Genomic DNA, 15,810 nt, shown 5'->3' on the forward strand with positions numbered 1-15,810 from the left:
AGTGAAGACACATGTTAAGTGAAAATTTTATAGCTCCAGAATTCTATACCCTTTTGAGTTGTCATATTTTTAGTGAAGCATCATTTCAGACAAGCAAAGTCTTGGGAATTATAAATTATATAGGCATAATGCAAATACCATGAAAATTCTTAAAAGAGAAGAAACATGAAAAAAGAATTCAATAACAATATCCTGGATCTAAAATCCTAGATCAAAAAAAAAAAAAAATCCTAGATCATATCAGAGAAAGCTGAATGTAGAAGAAAATAAAATTGTCAGCAAATACTGATTAATTGGGGAGTCAATAGATACTGCTTTATTCTTGATGTTGATAATTGCAGTTTGAAGTGTTTAGATTTTTTTTAAGTTATCACCAATTAGATTTAAAACCATTTTCCATGCCTTGTGAATTACCAGAGGGGAAAAAGCAATCAATGAAAATTTAGTCCATGGGGCAAAAGAAAAAAACATGAATAACTAATTAGTTAATTAATTATATACCAAATATTAAGCCAAATAGCCACATTCTGAATATTCAGAATATAAAGACTATGCTAAATGTTTTATATTATCTCCTTTAATCTCTGAGACAGCTGTTTATGGTGCAGTTCAAAATCGAGCCTACTTAAATGTGAAGTTTGGAGTTTATTAATACAACAGTAGGATAGCAAATACAGATTATAACTTGTGTCCCAGTTTTCACTGATATATATTAGCCATTTGTAATGTTGAGCTGACAAATAGTCTGAGGCTGGATTCCAGCTCAATAGAAAAGACTGTTATAAACTATTAGTGATGCTTATTTTCAGATTTGTATCAAGTGTGTGACATATTTGCTACATCAATCCCAGTTATAATATAGAAAATGTAAAATTACAAACAATAAGACTAAATGAATATTTTATTAAAATAGCCATAGATGGAATAAATGCATCTGACAAAGGAAAAGACTCAAAGGTCTTTTAAAAATGTTATCCACATTTATAGGATGCCTGGGAGACTCAGTCTTGATCTTAGTTCAGGTCTTGATCCCAGGGTGGTGAGTTCAAGCTTCACAGTGGCCTCCACGCTGGGTGTGGAGCCTACTTAAAAAATAAAAAATAAATAAATTTTTAAAAATGTTAGCCACATGTAACATAAGGAGTAACAGAAAAGCTAAAAGAAAAATGAATGGCAAAAATATACCAAAAGAGTATACCAATGCAAAAAAGAAAAGGGAAAACAGGAATGACAGCATTACTATTAGATAGGATGGATTTTTTTAAAAAGGGGCCATTCAAAAAATGTATGAAATAAGGCCAAAGCTATCTTAAAAGGCACAGACGTAGTCTTTTCTCTTTTTAGAGACTCTAGAATGAAGATAAATAAATTATTTGGCTGATGACATTAGAAAAATAAATAAAAAGTAAGAATTAGCATTAATCTAAGAAGTGGGAGTCCTGATATACCAGTAACTATTGCCAAAATTGAAAGTTGTCAAAGAATTTCATCTTTTAAAATGCACCATGGTCAGTGTTTTAAGGCTGAGCTCTTTTAAATTCTTTAAAAAGTTTAAGGAAATAATACTACATCAGCTCTCCATGCTGCTTGAGGACATAGAAACAAAGACAGAAACCTATCCAGTTATTTTCTACACAGCATAAATCATGACACCACCGTCTGAAACAGAAATGCGCTTACTCACAAACACACACATGTGCACAGACACATTATAAGGAACTTTTGATAAAGAAAAACTCACATATATATGCAAAAGAAGCAGATTATAAATTGTATGTCATATTTATTTTACAAAATAGACACATATCCCTGTGCACAGAGAAAATGTGCTGGATGGAAAGATCTATAGACAGAGTATAATAATTTTTCTGCATGGTTCAGACGGTAAGTGATTTTCATTTTCTTACTGACATTTTTTCATTTTCCAAATTTTCTTCACCATCACACACTAATGATCCTAAAAAACAACTAATGGCATTAAGCTAAAAGAAGCAGTTTAAAAAAGCAGCTTCTTCTTCTGCGGTTTCTTCTTCTTCTTCTTCTTCTTCTTCCTCTTCTTCTTGTTCTTTTGTGATGATGAAGGAAGACTGTTTTCACTAAAGAATAGAGGACAGACTGCTAAAACTGCAACGATAAACAAACAGAGGGAGAGAGAAAGGAAGGAAGAAGGAAAGGGGAAGAAATAAAGAGGGAAAAAGGAAGAAAAAAGGAAGGAAGGAAGAATTCCCTGGTAATAAGAAAGAGCTTGAAGTAAAAATGTCAGTACTCCTGGATGGTTCAGTGGTTGAGCGTCTGCCTTCAGCTCAGGTCATGATCCCAGGGTCCTGGGATCCAGTCCCACATTGGGCTCCCCATAGGGAGCCTGCTTCTCCCTCTGCCTATGTCTCTTCTTCTCTCTCTGTGTGTCTCTCATGAATAAATAAATAAAATATTTAAAATAAAAAAGAAACAAAAATGTCACCAGGGCACTTCTGGAAGTTATGGAAACATTAAGTAGAAATCTTTGTAGGATAGGAACTCCTCCGCCCAAGCAGGCTTGGCATAGAAAGAAGAATTAAATTGCTTCAGGAATATTTGCCACAGTCACGAATGTTCTCAGCCATTCGTCAGTTCTAGGATCAGAGTCAAGATAAATATAAGCTCTGTGAGGATGAGTATCTTTGTTGACATTGTGCTGGAGTTTCTAGAACAGTGTAAGACCCCACAGGGGCCCAGTAATATTTGTGAAATGATAAAATGGAGTTTTGCAGTAGAGCATTCCCAGGCTCTTTAGAGTATTAGCAGTGGCTTGGCCCACAGCAAGAAGGGGTTGCAAGGCCACAGATAACACAAACAGATTTAAGAATGAAGGTCAAAATCGTCTTGACAGGATAGAAATGTGGTCCCAAATTAGCTCGACTGAATTCACAAGAGAACAAAATAGGGCCAATTTCAGGATAACACAACACTGGGAACTGAACTTCTGACTAGACTAATCTTGGCCTGTGAGTATAAGTGAGACATTGAGAAGTAGGCAAAGGGTGGTCCTCCTCTGCGCCATTGGTCAGACCCTATCGCAACTACTGAATCTAGTTCTGAGGGATCGGTTTTATAGCAAACATTACTAGGTAAGCACTTAACTGAGAAATACAAGACACAATGGCTTAAAAACTGCCCTGTGAGGGCTGATTTAAAGGATCTGGGGAGATTTAAGCTGAGGATAAAAGGCCTGGAAAGTACAAAAGAGCTGGTTTGAGGAAAAGGAGTTAAACATGTTCTTTATTACTCCCTTGATCAAGCTATGACCCACAAATGGAAAATGCAAAAGTAAATTCAGCTCAACATAAAGAAGCATTTCCTAAAAGGTATGATATGTTCTGACTAGATAGAAGTAGGTCCCTGTTACCACAAATGTGTAAGCACTAACTAGATGGCCATCTGTAAGGAATGTTCTGGAAGGGACTCCTGCATTGGATGATAGGTGGCACCATCCTATCTATCAATCTGGAGGACTGACTGTGGCCCATAGAGTACTTTTGTTTGTTCTACCAAACATTTAAAATTAATTTTCAAAATGACTTTGGAGGAATACAGCCTCTGGAGTCCAGACAATCCACACTGCATCCCAGCTGCTTCACAAACTTATGCTACCTGCCCACCTTGAGTTTGCATCGTCTATATTGTCCAGTCCAGTTCCAACAGAATTGCTCCTGTGACTCAACTTCATCACAGAACTGTCACAGAATTTTCTGTCACTGGGGGCTAGAAGAGAGGGGACCATGGCAAAGAAATCAGTGAAGTAAAATAAAATAAAATAAAATAAAATAAAATAAAATAAAATAAAAATAAAAATAAAGAAATCAATGAAGTAGAATAGATCAATGTAGATGGTGGGCCCCAGTCTGATCTCTTTCTTTTGCTCTACACAACTCCAGCCTATACTACACATATAAAGACTCCTTTTCCTTTTCTCCCTCCCTATGTTTCAATTCCATAGAATTTCTTTTTCCTGAGCCTATAGGAGCTCAGACTACACTAAGAGTAAAACTCTCTACTTAGGATTGATTCAAAAGCCTTTATTATCAACTCAGCTCAGAAAAGCAGCCGTTTGGGTGAACTTTTCTTAGGACTTGCAGCCATTCTAAGGACTCTAGGTAGGGCCCTGGCTCCTTGGTTCTGTGGTTGGTATAATGCTGCCACCTGCTGATTATCCAGACAAAGTGCCTGAGGCATCTGTCTCCTCCCAGGCAGAAATGTTTCAAACTTTTTAGGCAGTGAAGCAGTACTGCCCAGGCAGGGTCCGCTTGATGGGAAAGGTTAAAATCTAACTCCATGAAGACAGGCCTGTGCTGAAAAGGGGGATTTTTAACAAACAGCATTAATAATGGTACATATGATTGATAACAATGATATTCATAGTACTTGAGTTTTCTTTGATAACATTAAGAGAATGTTCTGCAACAAAATTTATATACATAATTATATCATCTTTTACAGGTGCATAAAGTCTTCATATATCCAGTACTTATTATCATATATTATTCTCATTGCAATCCCACAAGTAACCTATCATTGCCATATTTATTCTTTTCCCCATAAGGAAACACTCATCGAATGTGAGTTGCATGCCCAAGATCACACAGCTAGTAAATAAGAGAGTCAGAATCTGAATCCAGTAGATCTAGTTCTGGATTTTCTAAACGACTCAGTTAAGGGTCCTACATGGATCTCAGTAGCATACACTGTAGAGAAGCTGGCCACCCCTTGAGCTATGGGATTGGCAGATAGAGGAACCAGAATGTCTAAAGGGACATGACAAACCTATAAAGGGGCTGGTGGTGGTTTGGAGCAAGATCCTTCCAGTAGGGGAGGATGTGAATAATTAGATCTTGCTAGGAAGAAAGGACTGGTAGGTAGAGGAAAGGTGGGAACTCAAAGCCCTAATCTAATGAAGTAAGGAAGAGCTGTAGCTTCTTGGGCATTATTAAGAGCCTATGGAAAATCCCATTGATGAAGCTTCTAAGATTCTCCCAGTCTTCTTGGCCTGGATAGTTTCGGGAACTGGGCTGGGTTGGCCTGGGGGGGTGCTGGCCCCCCTTTACTATTACCCTGCCAGATGCCATACTGTCTTCCCTTAATTCATGCCCTCGGTGTTACATATTTGGTGTGAGGACAAACAATGCACATTTGCATTTGTCTGTTTTGTTTAACCATCTATTGTAGCTGTCCTGGGCTAAGAGGTTTCTCATCCTTTATATGATTTAATTGCTACACCCTTAAGAGAATGTTTCGAATTTGCGAATCCAATTTCGAGATGTTTATCATCTAGTTGTTGAAAAGGTGGCTTATAGGCCGGAAAGATTTTTAGTTCTCTGAAGAAACTAAACCATCTGTAAATTGGCCCACACATTACTTGGTAACTCTCTAAATGATTCAAATGCATGTATCTGACTTCTAAATTTTAAAATAAACAAGCCTCTGGTACTGAGAAAACTACGCCCAATTCCACCATTGGATCTCACCATCAAAGAAAAGCTCTCAAAATCTGGCCATTTCCAAAATTCACTTAAATGAGTCTCGGAGGTTATTTTGTTATCTGTTTTTGTTCATTGTGCTTTACAGTAGTGCAATTAGCTAAAGGTAACAGTTATAGTTTAAACATGTCCTTCTTAGAGAAAATCACTCTTTCTACCCTTTAGGGACCCTTGACTTTGGTTCTCTATTTTCATTTGGACCAGGTTGATGTGGACCAACCAAAACATGTGGGAAAGAACTCTGACATAGAATTATGTTCTAGTGCTTGAATATATCATTTCATCTTAGGGTTGCAAGAAGGAGAATAGCAACCATTTTATTTTTTTTTAATTTTTTATTGGTGTTCAATTTACTAACATACAGAATAACCCCCAGTGCCTGTCACCCATTCACTCCCACCCCCCGCCCTCCTCCCCTTCTACCACCCCTAGTTCGTTTCCCAGAGTTAGCAGTCTTTATGTTCTGTCTCCCTTTCTGATATTTCCCACACATTTCTTCTCCCTTCCCTTATATTACCTTTCACTATTATTTATATTCCCCAAATGAATGAGAACATATAATGTTTGTCCTTCTCCGACTGACTTACTTCACTCAGCATAATACCCTCCAGTTCCATCCACGTTGAAGCAAATGGTGGGTATTTGTCATTTCTAATAGCTGAGGAATATTCCATTGTATACATAAACCACATCTTCTTTATCCATTCATCTTTCGTTGGACACCGAGGCTCCTTCCACAGTTTGGCTATCGTGGCCATTGCTGCTATAAACATCGGGGTGCAGGTGTCCCGGCATTTCACTGCATCTGTATCTTTGGGGTAAATCCCCAATAGTGCAATTGCTGGGTCATAGGGCAGGTCTATTTTTAACTCTTTGAGGAACCTCCACACAGTTTTCCAGAGTGGCTGCACCAGTTCACATTCCCACCAACAGTGTAAGAGGGTTCCCTTTTCTCCGCATCCCCTCCAACATTTGTTGTTTCCTGCCTTGTTAATTTGCCCCATTCTCACCGGTGTGAGGTGGTATCTCATTGTGGTTTTGATTTGTATTTCCCTGATGGCAAGTGATGCAGAGCATTTTCTCATGTGCATGTTGGCCATGTCTACGTCTTCCTCTGTGAGATTTCTGTTTATGTCTTTTGCCCATTTCATGATTGGATTGTTTGTTTCTTTGGTGTTGAGTTTAATAAGTTCTTTATAGATCTTGGAAACTAGCCCTTTATCTGATATGTCATTTGCAAATATCTTCTCCCATTCTGTAGGTTGTCTTTGAGTTTTGTTGACTGTATCCTTTGCTGTGCAAAAGCTTCTTATCTTGATGAAGTCCCAATAGTTCATTTTTGCTTTTGTCTCTTTTGCCTTCGTGGATGTATCTTGCAAGAAGTTACTGTGGCCGAGTTCAAAAAGGGTGTTGCCTGTGTTCTTCTCTAGGATTTTGATGGAATCTTGTCTCACATTTAGATCTTTTATCCATTTTGAGTTTATCTTTGTGTATGGTGAAAGAGAGTGGTCTAGTTTCATTCTTCTGCATGTGGATGTCCAATTTTCCCAGCACCATTTATTGAAGAGACTGTCTTTCTTCCAATGGATAGTCTTTCCTCCTTTATCGAATATTAGTTGACCATAAAGTTCAGGGTCCACTTCTGGGTTCTCTATTCTGTTCCACTGATCTATGTGTCTGTTTTTGTGCCAGTACCACACTGTCTTGATGACCACAGCTTTGTAGTACAACCTGAAATCTGGCATTGTGATGCCCCCAGATATGGTTTTCTTTTTTAAAATTCCCCTGGCTATTCGGGGTCTTTTCTGATTCCACACAAATCTTAAAATAATTTGTTCTAACTCTCTGAAGAAAGTCCATGGTATTTTGATAGGGATTGCATTAAACGTGTATATTGCCCTGGGTAACATTGACATTTTCACTATATTAATTCTGCCAATCCATGAGCATGGAATATTTTTCCATCTCTTTGTGTCTTCCTCAATTTCTTTCAGAAGTGTTCTATAGTTTTGAGGGTATAGATCCTTTACATCTTTGGTTAGGTTTATTCCTAGGTATCTTATGCTTTTGGGCGCAATTGTAAATGGGATTGACTCCTTAATTTGTCTTTCTTCAGTCTCATTGTTAGTGTATAGAAATGCCACTGATTTCTGGGCATTGATTTTGTATCCTGCCACGCTACCGAATTGCTGTATGAGTTCTAGCAATCTTGGGGTGGAGACTTTTGGGTTTTCTAGGTAGAGTATCATGTCATCGGCGAAGAGGGAGAGTTTGACTTCTTCTTTGCCAATTTGAATGCCTAATAGCAACCATTTTAAATGAAGCTTATACTCAAGAATAGTAATTGCTTAGGGATTGTCTAGAATATTCAAAGAATAATGATGTATGGAAGTCCTTCACAGCTTATGCTGCAAATCTTGCACCAAGACATATAGAAAGAAGAGGTTCCAGAGCTGTTTTGTCCATCCTTCAGCAAGGTTCAACACTGCTGTTGAATATCTCTGGACCCCCTAACATTTACATAGCATAGGGTTGGAGAATGAGGGGTAAAAGTCAGTCCCATATATTGCTCTCTCCTGTACCATGCTCTGTCCACTGCATAGCCATTGTGGGGGCTAACTAGAAAAGCTGCCATGGGTCCCAAAGCATGTAGACTGGAATGGGACGCTTGTATGGAGAACTCTTGAGGATGGGCTGCCCACACTGTAGGGCTATTCAGTGGAAGGGCTCCAACCAAAGTGCTCAGAGCCCTTTGCATAGCACCAGAAAAATATTTTATATTCTGCATTAAGCATCTGAAAGGTTTCTGCCATAATCATTGTTGATTTCATACCCATAGTTGATAAAAGGAGAAAAATAGGTGGTATTTTTCTAACTCTAAAAGGAGCTGAAGAGTTTTAATATTGGTGGAGCTCATTATAACACAAGCAGCAAAATCTTAAATATCACACTCTATTGTGTAAATATTACATAAGTAAATTTCCTATAATAAATATACAATGCATATATACTATTTCCCTTGACAACTCGTAAACAAATATTCTACTATTATCAAGGCTAAAGTCTCTATAAAGATTGTACATCATATTTAAAGGGAAGCCTCACAGGGAATTCCTTCCATATAAACTACTCAATTTTATAACAAGTGTTTTTGTTTTCTTGTTTTTACTCTTCTAAGTCTTTCCTATAAACCTCACATTACATTGTTATTATTTTGTGTTTAAATTGTTGTTATTTTGAAAGATTTATAGAACTTTAAAAAATCTTTAAAACTTACCCACACTTAGAGTGTGTGGGTGGTTCAGTCAGTTAAGCATTGGGATCTTGATTTGGGCTCAGGTCATAATCTTGGGGTCCGAGGATCAAGCCCCAAGTCAGTCTCCACACTCAGCAGGGAATCTGCTGGAGATTATCTCTCCCTCTCTCTCTCTGCCCCTCCCACTGCTCTCTCTCAAATAAAGAAATAAATAAATCTTTAAAAAAAAAAAAACTTACCCACACATTCTTTTCTTTCAGTACTTTAAAGATGTCACTCCACTGTCTTATCCTTTGGATCATTTCCAGTGAGAACCCACTGCTTTCCTTTTCTTTGTTTCCCTTGTGTATAATGTGTGTTTTTGTCTCTGGCTGATTTTAAGATGTTTCTTTTTATCACTGGTGTTGGGCAATTTCATTCTGATGTGCCTTGGTATAGTTTCCTTCATATTTATTGTGCTTGGAGTTTGTCAAACATCTTGAAACAAACTTTTCTTTGAAGTATTTCTTCCAGGGCTCCCCTCCATCTTTTAAATATTCCAATGACCCATGTATTCAGCTTCTTGGCTTGTCCCACAGTTCACTCAAGCTCTTTTGATTTTTAAATTTTATTCTTTAGTCCTTTTTATTTGGGATAGTTTCTACTGATGTGTCTTCAATTTCACTAATCTTTTTCTTCTTCAATTTCTAAAATGCTGTTAATCCCATCCAATATAAATTTTACCTGAAACATTGAGTTTTCATCTCTAGAATTTCAATTTGGGTAATTTTTTTAGTATCTAGCAGTCTCCCCTCCACAGTTAATCTTTATTCTAGCTTCTTAAACATGGACTGTAATCATAGTATTTTAATATCCTTGCTTGCTAATTCTAATATCTCTTTCAGTCCTAAGTCAGTTTCAGTTGATTGGTTGCCCCTACCCCTATGACTCATATTTTTCTGCTTCTTTACATGCCTGGCATTTTTTGTTAGAGGCCAGATAGTGTAGATTTTATCTTAGGTCTGGGACAGAGTTGAGTTACTTAGAAACAGACTGATCCTTCCAGGTCTCACTTTTAAGATTTGCAACGTAGGGAAAAATACTCTTTCCAGAGCTAATTATTCCTCAGTCCTGCAGCGAGAGCCTCCTGAGCACTCCGCTCCACCAGGGCTCTGTGAATGGTGAAGTTTTGGAACCTGGCTGATGGAAGCATGCACTATTCCAGGCCTGGGGAGTGCTAGGCACTGTGTCTCCTAAGCATTTCCAGTGATTCTGTCCCCAGTCTTTGGTGTTTGCTCACACACAGGAGCGGATCAGCCTTCAGCTAACTACTCAAGAGGGTTTCTATGAGTTCTCTCTTTGTAAATCTACCTCCTCTCTCCCATTCTTCCCTGCAAACTCTAGCTGGCTCTGTCATTCAGGACTCTTGGTTTTGTCTCTTCAACCCAGGGAGACTGCCAGGGTCTGCCTGGGTCCACCTTCCCTCTCTACACTGCAGCCTATAAGCTATTTCAAAGCAGGAAGCTGGGTGATTGTAGGGCTCACATTATTTGTTCCTGCCTCTCAGGGACAGCCATTTTAAATTACCTGACACCCATATTCTGGAAACCATTTTTCACATACTGTGTTCAGCTTTTTAGTTGTTTCAGGTGGGAGGAAAATCTAGTTCCTATTATATCTGCTTGCCAGAAGTCGAAGTCTTCTTTAAGTCTATGACCTGTAAATATATTCCACATTTTACTCTGAACTATACAAAAGAGGTAACAGCAAGGTCAAAGATATTGTTTTCTCAAATTTCCTCTGTTTCTCTAGAATTCAGCTTACATCCTCTGATTTTTAGACTTTAATTTTAATTGAGGCTGATTAATGAATATGGAATTTGTAAACTTTGATTCTACAAAGCTAAGCCCCCTTCTCTTTCTTTTGACTACAGGGTGAGGTAGTTGGAATTTGGGCTGGGTAGACCACCCCTGGACCCACAGCTCTACCAACTGTCGTTGCTCAGACACATGGGCAGTTAAGACTGGTGGGAGAGAGTCCTACAAGTTGATGAGGTGCTACTGCTCTTATTTGTGGGGCTGCTCTCAAAGTTTGGATCCAGAACACTTAAGCAGAGGGTGGATTGTTTGCTTTTTCGTTTGAACTCTTCTGCAGCAGCTGGTTCTTCAAGCAAAGGCAAATTCCCAATTTCTCACTTAGGTACCAAATAGCCAAGCATGAGATCAATTAGCAATCACTTTTTTCCTTTCAGGCCACTCCCCGGACCCATGCCCAGTCTTTTCTCCCAGGACATATAGGGCTTCCTCTTTCTGCTTTTTGTAGGGGAAGGGCTACACTCCAACAACCCTCTTCCCAGGCAACCACCTCTTCTAGCCCATAAAGCAGTTGCCATTAAGTAGGAGAAAAAAAAATATTACAATTTAATCTTTATCAGGTTCGTCCTCTAGTAGCCACCCACATCTGCTATCCCTGCTAATATAACGTATTTTATCTATGGTAAAATTTCAGATAGATTTAGAATTTCCAGATGCTCATATTTAGAGTCATTACCTGCCCTCACTTAACATTATTCTTTCTCTGCCCCTTCCAGCCTTTCGCAATGACAAGAAAAGCAGTCTAAAACATGAGCATGGACTTGTAGTCATATAGCATCCAGATGAAGCTAGTAAAGTTCTTATCCAATGTTTAGTTAAAAAAAAAAAAAAAAGGACATATATGTCTTAGTCAATTAGGGCTGCTATAACAGAATACTACAGACCGGATGGTTGTAAACAACAGGAATTTATTTCTCACAGTTGTGGAGGCTGGAAGTAAGTTCAAGGTCAAGGTGCTGGCAGTTTCAGTAGCTCGTGAGAATCTACTTCCTGGTCCACAGGTGGTCATCTTCTCACTGGTGGAAGGGGCAAGGGAGCTTTCCTCTCTGGGATCTTTTTTATAAGGTATTAACCTCACTAATGAGAGCTCTGCTCTATTACCTGTCACTTCTTAAAGACCCCACCTCCTAATACAATTACCATGGGGGTTAGGATTTCAGCATATGATTTTGGGGGGGGGGGGATGGAGGGACATGATATTCAGTTCATTACAAAATACATATGCACAGATAATACATTTTTTTATTGTTTTGCCAGTGTGGCATTTAAGAGCAACTCATTTCCTTATGGATTTTCTTCCCCTTATTAAAGAGGCATCTGCAATCATTTGCTATTTAGTCTTAAGAGATGGTGGTCCTGTTTCCTTTATTTCAGGAAACCAGTGACACAATTTTACCTGGACCCTCTAACAATCGAGAAAATAAATCCTTGGAATTCCCTTGTTCAGCTCTGTTTCCAGGAAGTGGGCTTTTATTGAGGATCAAGCAACAGAGGAGGTTCAATCTCAGTCCCACTGACAGCCTATTTCCCTTCACTGATTCCAGGCCTCTTCTTTCCACAGGTGCCACAGTGAACCGAGAAAACAGCTGCCAGTCTGACAGCAGTGGGTTCCTGGATGAACCACTGGAGCCCCTGCCCCTGCAGGTAGAGGGCCACCGGAGGTCTGGAATAGGAATAAAAGGAAGATAAGTAGAAAGCTAGCCAGCACATCAGGAAAGGGCAATCAGCCCTTGGAAGACACCTAGCATAGGGACTCAGGGGATGGGGGATGATGGATCACACTAAACAAGGTGCCCGAAAGCTTAGCATTCCTTTCCTTTTTATTTTCTTTTGATTTTACCAAACAAGGAAGCTGAGCCCCATAGACAGAAGGGCTTAGTTAAAGTAGTAAACTAATGTAAAACTGAGTTTATAACACTTATCTCCTGACTCCTCAGTCAATGGTGATGATAAGGAAAAGACTCACACACACTTCTGAAACATAGTGCCTTCCCCATCCTCCTGACCCATTTGCTTTTATCCTGGTTTCTCACACAGTTGCCTTCCTTGCCAAGCAGCCAGAATCCTGCTGAGAATGGATGTAGAAAGCCAAGGGATCAGAGCCAGTGCTTGGTGTCACCCCAGTACTGCCAGCAAGAGTCAGATGAATCTGATTCCAAGAGTACGGTGAGCGCTTCCTTTTCAAAACAAGACTGGAGTATCTGGGAGGAAAAGGCCTCAATATCCATGGTAGAGAAAGAGTCTCAGTTTGAGGATATGGAGAAGCCACAAGAGCCATTGGCCCCAGATACAGCCCTTGACAAAACCAGCAGACGGGGAGAACACCCAAGGAAAGACAGCCGTCTGAGGCAGTACCTACCCATGCCCCAAACTGAATATGAGGCCATCATGGGCACAGTTACCTCCAGATATGACTGTCCTCTGGGGTTTATGGTGACCCACATCACAGAAGTGAAGGATGGGTTTCTGAAGCTTGAGGGGCCTGGAGAAGCATACATGCAAAGCCACCACCACAAGTCCCAAAGATCACCTGGAATTGATCCTGCTCACAAAGTGCCGTCATGATGACTCTGAGGACCCAAGAGGAGCAGAAAGCAACAAAACCTATACTGACACCAACAACATCTCACTGATAGGAGAAAGCCCACCACAGGACATCTCCAAGCCCAGTAATGTCCTGTCCTATACAGTTGACAATATTCAAACATCTGAAAAGTCCATTCTCCACCTAGATACTCAGCAAGCAAAGCCAGTGTGTCCTGCTTTGGGTCAAGTACCACATAGAGCAGAATCTGAGATGGAAAAGCTTCCTCCAAATGCTGACTCAAACACTGTTGGTTCCAGGTCTGTGACAATCCAGATGTCCTCCAATCTGGCATCGGCTGCTCAGAATGCTGTGGCTTTGGGGGCTGATTCTAAAGGAATGACTTTAGAATGCACTATGGGTGACCCTGTTCCCACCACAGAACCAAGACTGGAGACAAGATCAAGAGAGTGCCGTGATGTTTCTGTTCAGGCCAATATATGTGAGCCTAGGCCCTGGCATTGCTGTTCAGCTCCAAGTAACAAGGCCCAGTACCTCACCAAATCTGTCTCTCTAGACACAGCAGCCATTTGTCACACTGTACCTGCCCACTGCTGTGTCTGCTGTCATCACCATCCCCACTGCCACTCAGAGGGGCAGAGCCCCAGCTCTGTGCTCTCAGCCTGTAGGCACTGCCCATGCTCAGATGATCATCTGGAAGCCCAGTTCATTAAGACGTTGAACATCCTTCAGGACACTACAGTGAAGGAGCTGTGTTCTGTAAGTATCATCTCTGCAGAGACGGGAAGGCAGATGGAGAACACCAACTCGGGGATAATGTTTGGGCTTCCTGAATTTGAGCTCTTGGGGCATATCTTTCCATCTCAAATCATGAGTAATACTTGTAGAGTGCTTTAGAGCTTATGATATAGTCTCACAAATGTCTCATTATCTGATATGTTCAATCACCTTCTGAGGTAAGGAGGAAAATTTCATTATTAATCCCCATTTTACAGAGGGTTAGAGCATAATAAATTCATGTGTAAGGTTATAAACATTAATGCATCAGTACCTCATCTCCAACTGAACAATTCTATGTCTTAAATTCACTTAGCTGAATTATCTTGCACGAGCCATTAAATCTCTCTGATCCTAGTTCCTGTTTTGTAAAATAGAGAGTCTGTTCATGCCACCGACACAGGATTACATTAGGATTAAGTGAGAGAAAGCCTCTAAAGCACTCAGGATGCTCAGACACTCAGCACAGTGCCCAGCACACAGAAAGCCCTAGAAAATGTTAATTGTATGGCTCCCAACCTTCTTACTAGTTTTCATTACTATTATATTATTGTTCAGCTCTTGAATCTAGAGCTTCCTTAGAAGCTCTATATGAAATAGAGGGACTTCTGCTCCATCTTGGCTGAGTTTATTTAAAAGCGGACATTGAGTTAACTGAAAACTGAATGAGCCCCCCCAACCTGTTTTGCCCCTGATAAATCAATAAGCATTTAGTGATGCCTTCAGTGTCCCCTCTTCAGTGATTCTCAAGGTGAGAAATGATCTAGGCTGTCAAGCTTAGCCATTGTTAACAAAATTAAGAGTGTCACACATGAAATTTCCTGTATAGAAAGCGAAAAACAGAAAGGTGGCACAGATAACATAGGGCTACAGCTGTTCAAAGGAGTGTGGAGGGCAATTATAATTTGTTAAGTGCCTACTATTTGATGCCTGATGAGTTACCTTCCCATTCTTTTAATTCCACAGATATTTATTGAGTGCCTGTGCTAATCACTTTATTTACCTTATGTCAAGTAACCCTCATTTTCATCCATGCCATGAATCCTGAGTCCCTAAGATAAATGCCAAGTCTTTCCCCTTTTGCAGATGACGAACCTAAAACTAAGAGAGTGTAAGTTTCCAACTTACCCCACTAATAAGTGGTTAATCCAGATTCAAATTCAGATTTAGCTGATATCAAATTCTTGGACCACACACTTTGGGCAACGATGTGTCTAACTTTAAAATATCTAAATCTGTAGAAGTGTAATAGCTACATGAGAAAGTGATTATGTGAAAGATAAGGCAAATTACTACGTAGCCCTTCAACATCTAGAAATCTGCATAAATGTTATATAAACATAGAAAGAGGATCGATGAAAGATAATTTACTACATCATTTTTTCAAATTGCAAGGTTTCGGGCATTTGGAATATTTTTAAGTGGGTCATTTAATAAGGGTTGAACTAGTAAAAGAAGTCATTGAGATTATAATACTATCCAAAAGTTTCGTGGGAGTGAAATGCAAAGGCTAAAGTTGAAATGCCCAGGTCCAAATCCTGAAGCATAGTAGGAGTCATCACCACCATCATCATTGATATTTATTAAGGGATTTTAAATGCTATAAGGTGGTGGATTTGGGGGCGCCTGGGATGATTCAGTCAGTTAAGTGTCCAACTCTTGAATTCTGCTCAAGTCATGATCTCAGGGTTGTGAAATTGAGTTCCACATGTAATCAGCATGGAACCAGCTTAACATTCTTGCTCCTTCTCCCTCTGCCTCCCCCACCTGCCTCCCCAAAAAATGGTGTAAGCTGGTGGGTTTCAATTGGGGATAACTTGCCCCCATCCCTGGTAACATTTTACAATGTTTGGAGACATTTTGGGT

At 39.7% G+C, this 15,810-nt stretch overlaps 1 protein-coding gene across 1 annotated transcript in view; it reads left to right on the forward strand.

The window, feature by feature from the left end:
* Positions 1 to 15,810, forward strand: part of ITPRID1 (ITPR interacting domain containing 1) — a 110,172-nt gene that overhangs the window by 80,215 nt on the left and 14,147 nt on the right. Inside the window, 3 exon segments of the mRNA XM_038557250.1 lie at positions 12,184 to 12,266; positions 12,660 to 13,171; positions 13,173 to 13,926. Of these exon segments, the coding sequence (XP_038413178.1) occupies positions 12,184 to 12,266; positions 12,660 to 13,171; positions 13,173 to 13,926 (1,349 nt within the window).

The sequence above is a fragment of the Canis lupus genome, chromosome 14 (assembly GCF_011100685.1).
Source record: "Canis lupus familiaris isolate Mischka breed German Shepherd chromosome 14, alternate assembly UU_Cfam_GSD_1.0, whole genome shotgun sequence".
In the NCBI taxonomy this organism is placed as follows: Eukaryota; Metazoa; Chordata; class Mammalia; order Carnivora; family Canidae; genus Canis; species Canis lupus.